Genomic DNA, 8103 nt, shown 5'->3' with positions numbered 1-8103 from the left:
ACTTTTGTTTATGTTTTATTTTTATTTTTGGAAAGAGTAAAATGCAGGAATCCAAACCACCTGTACACCAATGTATTTGTGTAAATGCAAGTGAAGTTAATTCTATTTGATTCTATTTGAATTAAGACGTTTTATTTTTTTCTACATGGTCCTTTCTCCTCCAACTAAATAGATGATATGAGCTAAATAAACGAAAATGTTATGAAGATTAAAAAGTTACATTTTGTTTCCCTGTCTCGGCAGATAACTATCTTGACTGTCGTCATACAGCAACTGTTTCAACCAACGCCATCATGTGGAGTAAGATAAGGTCTCCCAATGAAAATGTTTTTATATGATAAAAAAAACTGTTTAAAAAAAACTATGCTAGTTTTGTTTCCCTTTTTTGAGTTAAACCACTATTATTTCATAAACAGATATACAAGCCACTATGTCCGATTACTTTTGCCTGATTCAAATTTAAATCTTCGGTCGATTGGTTTTGACTGCTTTCTATTCAAGATGGCGGCTACACCAGCAACGAATCCTTCACAGTTGCTCCCACTCGGTTCGTAATAATCTTAATTTCTGTGTTTTTTTGTGATTCAGGTAACAGAACCTCTGGATGTGGGTCAGAAACAATGCGATGTTTTTATTTTTTATTTATTGTGACGCAGCCACGACGAGCTTCATGTTGGAGGGTCAGATGTGATGAAACAGAGTAAAGCTGCCATTTATCAAACGCACGTTTTGAAAATAAGACTAAATTAGACAATAAAAGGTTTTGAGCTGCATTCTATTTCTAAAAGTAAATTCACAGAAGCAGAACTTTTCCAAGATGAACGCCGCTTTAACTAATTAGACACCTGTGTTCCTGTCCAAATGGTTGCTCCAGTAGCAGTCAGTCCTGCAACGAATCAGAAGAGGCCTCTTACTGAAGACTGTCGCTAAATAACTTTCATGACATGCCAACAGCTCAATATCTAGGTAGCAGAGATGATATTTCACAGTAACATGGTCCTGGATGACACCATTAGGTGTTAGCTAGCACTGCTAATCCACTTCATTCGCTTTTGCTGCTCCTCCTCAAATCTGGTCTAAAAATGTAAATGGTATAACAGTTGTAACGTGTTTTACTCGGTTTTCCAGAGCTTGTGGATAAATGTATCGGCTCCAGGATACACATAGTGATGAAAACGGACAAAGAAATCGTCGGCACGCTGCTCGGCTTCGACGACTTTGTCAGTATCCTTTCTGAGACTCACTAATGGGTTCTGGTCTGAAACCACCAGGTGTTTGGTAGGTGAGGGCTGGATGACAGGACTGTGCAGCTACACCTGTAGCCACGCCCCCTACCCGGGAACCCTCACAGTTCTGCTCCTTAACTCTTGACTTTCAGACATGGTGCTGGAGGATGTCACTGAATTGTAAGTTATGTTTACACATCCATCCACCTGTCCATCTGTTTATTCATCCATTTAATTATCATCCATCCTCTATCTATCCATCCGTTTATCCATCGATATTCATCCATCCATCTATTCAACCATCCATCCCTTTATCCATTCATCCAACCACCAAGTTTCATATCCATCAATTCATCCATCAATCTATTCACATTCATTCATCCATCCATTTTTTTTGGATGGATGAATGTATTCATCCATTTATCCATCATCCATCCATATTCATCTATGCATGAACATGGATGGATGATGGATTAATTCAACCATCAAAATGGTCATCCATCCACCCAGATCCCTATTCATCAATTTTTCCCTTTTTCTGGATGTTCTGCTCATGGTTCTGATCCGCTTTGGTTCTGGTCCGTTGCAGTGAGATCACCCCAGAGGGAAGGAGGATAACCAAACTGGATCAGATCCTCCTGAATGGGAACAACATCACCATGGTAACCAACATGGCCGCTGCTTGCTTTCGGTTGGGCTGCATTCCATTTCTCTGAGTGATTCACCCTGAAATGTTTCCCCCTCTGCAGCTCATCCCCGGAGGAGAAGGACCCGAGGTGTGACCGCCCAGCTGCCTGCGTTCGCTCCTCACTTTCTGATACTCTGATTTTGTAAAAGGAAAATGCTTTTTGTTAAGAGTCTTTTTTTTTTTAATTTTATGTTTGGTAGATAAAAGATGCATCATGTCGGGTTGTTTTCAGTTTCAAATAAAAGAGAATTTCCAACAGCTTGCAATAAAAAAAATGTTCTTTATTTATTGACGAGTTCAATTTAGTGCAAATGTTGGATCAGAAATGAAGTGTTGCAGAAAGTAATGAAGCAATGAAACCAACATCCAGGTAATTATTTTAGGACTGTAGAGGGGAAATTAGGAAACTCGGGTCAGACTGGATTCAGTCGCACAGCTTGGATTGATTTGTTGATCAGTACATCGACGACTTCTCCTCTCCCTTCGGATTGGTCACCTTCTCCAGGTTCTTGACGATGATGTCATAGAGTTCAGCCTGAAGAAAACGGATGAGAGAAATCAGGATTCACTTTTTAGGCTTTTCAATGGATTTAAGTTGCTTTTTTACTCTTATTTAGAGGAATATTTAAGCTGGATGATACATTTATTTTCAGTTCATTGAATTTTTGGATTTTGAAAGTTTAAATGTAGGAAAATCTGGATTGTTTTCCCCATAAATCAGAGTGATGTCAGCATGCCCAGAGCGACCATCTTGTTTTACGTCTGTATTTGGACTTTGAATTCAGGTCAACTCGACAACAGAATACTAATATTAAGTCACAATATTACAATAATAAAGTAATCAAAGTCATTACTTGAAAAAAGTTGTAAAATTAGAAAAATAAAGTAATCAATAGAATTAATTTGTAAAATTAGGAAAGTAAAGTCATAATATAACCAGAATAACGAAGTTATATTACCAGAATAAATTTATAATATTACAACAGTTATGTTAGGTGAAAAAAGTCCTAATATTACCAGAATAAGTCAGTAAAATTAGGAAAATAAAGTATTAATAGTTTAAGGAATGTTGAGCATCTTAAGTTACATATTTAGTAGAAATACTTTATCTTTTAACACATCATCAATTTATTATCCAGATCAGGACTTTGAAACAATCGTGCAAACAACTGCATATTTTGAAAAAACAACTACACTCACATCAGATTTTGATAAATTTGCTTTTTTTTCATTAAAATAAATTTTTTTCTGATAATATTCTGGTAAAATTGTGACTTTATTCTGATAATTAAACAAAAATCCCAGTGAGTTGGCCTTACACCAGTATGCAACTCACAGAAAGTTTGACTGAAATAAAAGCCATTTTTTGAAAATATTGAAATCAGAAATTCAATTTAGTGTAATTTAATATGAGGCCCAACAAACTTTCTCTGTAAACCAGGATCAGCAGTGAAGGAAACACTGCCGTGAATTTTTTTTGGTGAGTTTCCTGACGGGCAGCATAAACAGGGAGAACAGGTTATGGCTGGGAGGGTTTCAGTAACACGTCTCGTATATTTTGTGTTATTAATGTAGCATGAAGCTTCCAGACATCGTTTAATCATATTTTGTGGGATTCGTTGCCATGATGAGAAAAAAAGTATAAACAAATCCTTTGTATTATTTTTCAAAATAAACACAAACACTGCTGTTAAAATATGAATCCATTATGAAACCGGCTACTTCAGGGCACCGTTTGCATTTAAGAAATACGATCTTTACTGCTAAACAGCATGAAATAACTTGTTTATAATAAAATATTTATTTATGTCAATATAACAGTAACAATTGCAACAATATTCTAAGTGGGATTTTTAAACATTTTTATTGTTGCTGCAATAAATCACAAATAAATCCACAATTAAATAAGAATTTTTCACAATAAATTATAAACTGCATTTGCTTCAATTACCAAAATGGAATAGATTAATAATGGAACATTTCCCTGTAATACATACATAGCACACATATTTAATTAAAATGATAATATTTATTTAACTTTAATTATAGTGATTGTTCATCCACTATAATTACAATTAAATAAATATTATATTGATGAGTTAACTACTTAGGTGTAGTTCTCATATATGTGGATTATACATCTAATAAATGTATAAGGAAGGTTATATTGATATGTTTATACTTCTATCCATTCCTTTTAATATGTAAAACATAAGTTTTGACATTATGTTTTATGCTGTAAGTGTTTTTTGTATATATATTTTGGACCAAATTATATAATTTGGTCACCAGCTTAGCCAGGTTGCCACAGATTTTCTGAACAGGTTGCAAAATTCTGCCATATTACAGCTGCAGCTCTAACGCTGCGTTCCATTTAGAGTTAAAACTCGGAACGTCCAACTTCCAAGTTGGAAGCAAAAAAAAATTACTGCCATAATAGTGTTGGCTATCGGTAGAAGGGAGGAGTTGGAAACATAACTGGAACGCGGAAAAGTGGGAAATTACGTTCCTCCGACTTCCCAGTTATGATTTCCAATGTAAATGGAATGCAGCATGTTGGTATTGCTGTTTTATAATTAATGCAACTGAGCCCAAGTGTCAAAGCAATGATGCAACAACAACATTTAATCTCAAGCTATTTCATGCCTTCTGCGCTGAAATGGATTCACTCATATCGGCATGCTGGATGCTTGAAACAATCATTAGGACATTTAGATGCTTAGTTTCTTAAGTGTGTTTCACAACTAAGCAAAGAAACTATAACATTACAGCTTAATTATGAGTTTCCTTATATTCTTATAAGTATTTTCTATTTACTTACGTAAAATCCACGGATGTCCAGGACGATCACTCTGATCTCAGAGAAGATTGCTCCATCCTTCTCATGAACAAGTGAGCGGTAGTCCATCTGACAGCAGAAAGAAGCTAATATTTTAGCACAAAGACGAAAACATTTTACATAAATTCCCATGTGTTTATTCAAATTAAACAGTTTCGTACCACATGAGTATCTTTGGAGGCTTTAGCGACGGCGTCACCCCTCTCTGAAAAGTACCTGTTCAAACAGAAACAACCACAGCTGAGCACTAATATATACACTACTGGCATGCTTTACAGAAAACCTTATCCTCGTCGTACTTGTTGATGTTGGTCTGAAAACCATCAACTTTGGTCTTAACTGCAGCAATTCTCTCCAAGATCTTCTCCTGTGGTTCAATTAGAGATTTCAAGTTAAGATTGGAGGAACAGCCGAATCTCATAAAATCAACGCAAGGCCGAAGAACTGATGTACCTGGATGGCGACGCCAAAGTCATTTCCATCCTCTATTTTGGGAATGAGGTGCTGGATCCAGCAGGAAACCTGCAGGCATCAAATGGAATCATCAATGGTTTTTCATCCATTCATCTATCAGAGGACAAACGACGAGGAATTCACAATATATTGAAATTAACATCGGTATTGTATGATTGTTTTAAAGCATTGTACCAAGAATACATTTTAGGGCTTTATTTCTTTTCTTTTTACATTTTAGGAAACATTTTAATAATCTTTGTCGTTTTTTATTTTAACTATTGATATTAAGTACTAATTTATTCAAGTATGGTAGACATGCTTTTAAACTTTACTAAGATAAAATTTAGGTTGCACGATTTATTATTAATTAAGTATGATTTAATTCTGATTTTTAACAATGAAAACCACCATATAGAGACATTCAAGTAGACTTGAAATAGTAATTAGTAATAGTAATTAAACAAAAAACTGTAAATTACCCCCCCCCCCCCCAAAAATAAAACAAAGCACAAAAACCCCAGCGAACACTTTGCAATAAAATGGATTAAAAGTAAAATCTAAATTAATTAAACAGAAAGCAAATAAAACAGGGCATCTAAAAGGCTTTATGTATTCTGTGCTACTATAATTGTTATAAGAGTTAGATAAAGACTGTATGCCGTTACAACTAGATATGCTTTTTTTTATTCTAAACCTTATATGTTTATACCTACACTAAAGTAAAAAACTAAAATTACATTTCTTGTTTTTGCCCACAATTTTGAGTAATAAAACTGATTCTATGCTGAAGTAAAAGATAAATAAATCTGAGCATCCACAGTAATTACAGTAAAATCCAAAGCACTGATAATCTTTTTTATTTACCGCCAGGATGGTTTCTCTGAGATCCATGATCTCCGGCTTCACTTTGTCCAGAAGCAACATGATTTTCTCGTTTCCTTTGATGTAGCCACATTTTGGAGCTGAGGGACACAAAAACAGCAGCTGAAGGGATTTTTCTCCAACTACACAGAAATATTACCTTCACAAACAGAGTCTTCCAGGACATCTTACCTTTCTTCTTCTTCTTCTCTTCCTCCTCGTTCTTGTCTGTTTCCATTTCCTGGAAGATAAACGGCAGAAATGTCAGACTTTTGGGTTTATGTGAAACCAGGTTGTCCTTTTGGCAGCTGTTGCTTGGGAATTTATCACTAATAAAACACAGATCAGCCTATAAAGAAAAGCATAAAATCTAGTACATATTTATTGCGCAGTAATTATAGAGGGTGAGAATAATTCAGGCACCTGTTGTTTTGGAATAAAGTATTTCTCACCACTGAACTACTGGTTCCTACTGAATAAATACACAAATTACAGGTTAAATGTTTTTAGGATGACGCAATGAACGAAGCTTAGAAGGAAAAATAGAAACTACACAAACCAGTTGGGAAATATACAATAATAGAGAAGTGAGGAAGCCGTTATTAACTCTTTATGTCAGCAATTTTTCTAGCCCTTTTGCATAATTTAACAGTTCTGTCCACGTTGACCCAAATTCGCTTATATTTTAATTTGGACATGAATTTAAAGAAGTTGATGGGTTGGAATCAACTTTCTTTCCTTTAGCTAAAATGTTTGAAATTGTGTTTTCAGTGACTCAAACCAGCATCCTAATTCATGCCATAACTGCAAGAATCAAAATATACTTAGTTTTTACTAAAGAAGCAAACATGTGACAATTATTGATTTAATTGCCCTTCATACCTCAGTAATTCATGATTAGAGTTGGACAAAGTTGAATTTTGCTGCAAAGAAACAAACTAGACTACTAGAAAACTACATGTATGAAGGGCTGAAACACATGATTATGTGACTGCTGTCCACAAGGAAGCATGCATAAATAATAGAAACTAATTCAAAGTGTTTATGACTAAAATAAAGGAATGAAGGGATCACCTCGTCTTCTGGAGCAGGAGGATCTGGGACGGGAATATCCAGAGGAGCCTGGAGTGAGGACATGTCTGTGATGCTGAGAGCATCATCCTGGGGAAAACAAAAAGAGAAATTTAATTAAAATAGTCACCCCGGGAGGGGTATGGATTAAAACAATAAGAAATAGTTTGTATACTGAACCCTGAGGAAAGCGTCCAGTTTAATTATCTTCATAGGAATAAAACTGGAAAACAGATTTTCAGCCTGGAATCACAAAACAAACCCATCAGGAGCTGCAGGAGGAGGATTAAAATGGGAATTATTTCAATTTTCTGCACAATCAAGGGACACAAACCTCATGATAGATGGACTGGCGGAAGTTTTCCACCTGTGTTACAGACAAAAAGAAAAATAAACTTGCTGAGTCACGTTTGCAGAAAGCTTTCTGGATTTACTTTCGCTTTCCTCTGAGAAACGGGACTTTCCACCGCTTTTACGCTCAAAAACAACTTCCTTTCACATTTTATTACAGCCAACATTTACAAAACCTGCACAAAAACCGAGTTACATTTAAAAAATAAGTTTCGGTCCAACTCTTTAAGTCCTGCCCCGATCGGAGCAGATCGACTCACCTTGACTGCGTGGTCTCTGCTAATTTTCAGGGTTGCTGCCTTTGACATGATGGAACTTTACCGCTTTAAAAACAATAAGATTTAAAATAAATAAACCCACAGAATGGATTTTAAATATATATTTTCTATGCGGCTGCAGCTGAGGTCTGTTTGTCTCCTCCGTGGGTGTGAGATATTTTATTTCCTCATTCAGTTTACTTTCGATTACACCTCGCACCTCCCACCGACAGTGTCCCTCCTCTGATGAAACTAGTGCCCAAACGACTTGCGCTGAAAAGGCTGTTACTGAGCATGCGCAGTAGAAACAGGAAGTCAATATGCCTCCATTAGCGTAACAAAAATGATCTGAAA

General features: G+C 35.7%; 2 protein-coding genes across 2 annotated transcripts; one reads left to right on the top strand and one right to left on the bottom strand.

Moving 5' to 3' along the window:
• The first annotated feature begins 392 nt into the window (after positions 1 to 392).
• lsm5 (LSM5 homolog, U6 small nuclear RNA and mRNA degradation associated) lies at positions 393 to 2172 on the top strand. The gene is made up of 5 exons (XM_008396421.3): positions 393 to 547; positions 1129 to 1224; positions 1379 to 1406; positions 1816 to 1888; positions 1976 to 2172. Exons 1-5 carry the CDS (start codon positions 502 to 504, stop codon positions 2006 to 2008), a joined length of 276 nt encoding a protein of 91 aa, XP_008394643.2. The 5' UTR covers positions 393 to 501; the 3' UTR covers positions 2009 to 2172.
• Positions 2173 to 2174: 2 nt separating this feature from the next.
• Positions 2175 to 7998, bottom strand: psme2 (proteasome activator subunit 2). The gene is made up of 11 exons (XM_008396422.3): positions 7753 to 7998; positions 7476 to 7508; positions 7322 to 7384; positions 7145 to 7231; positions 6263 to 6311; positions 6074 to 6171; positions 5207 to 5275; positions 5053 to 5120; positions 4915 to 4969; positions 4736 to 4822; positions 2175 to 2449 (listed from the first exon to the last, which is right to left on the bottom strand). The coding sequence occupies exons 1-11, from the start codon at positions 7798 to 7800 to the stop codon at positions 2369 to 2371; spliced, it is 738 nt and encodes a 245-aa protein (XP_008394644.1). The 5' UTR covers positions 7801 to 7998; the 3' UTR covers positions 2175 to 2368.
• Positions 7999 to 8103: the final 105 nt, after the last annotated feature.

This window comes from Poecilia reticulata, chromosome 20 (assembly GCF_904066995.2).
Source record: "Poecilia reticulata chromosome 20, P_reticulata-male-v2, whole genome shotgun sequence".
In the NCBI taxonomy this organism is placed as follows: Eukaryota; Metazoa; Chordata; class Actinopteri; order Cyprinodontiformes; family Poeciliidae; genus Poecilia; species Poecilia reticulata.
This window is presented reverse-complemented; position numbering and strand designations above follow the sequence as displayed.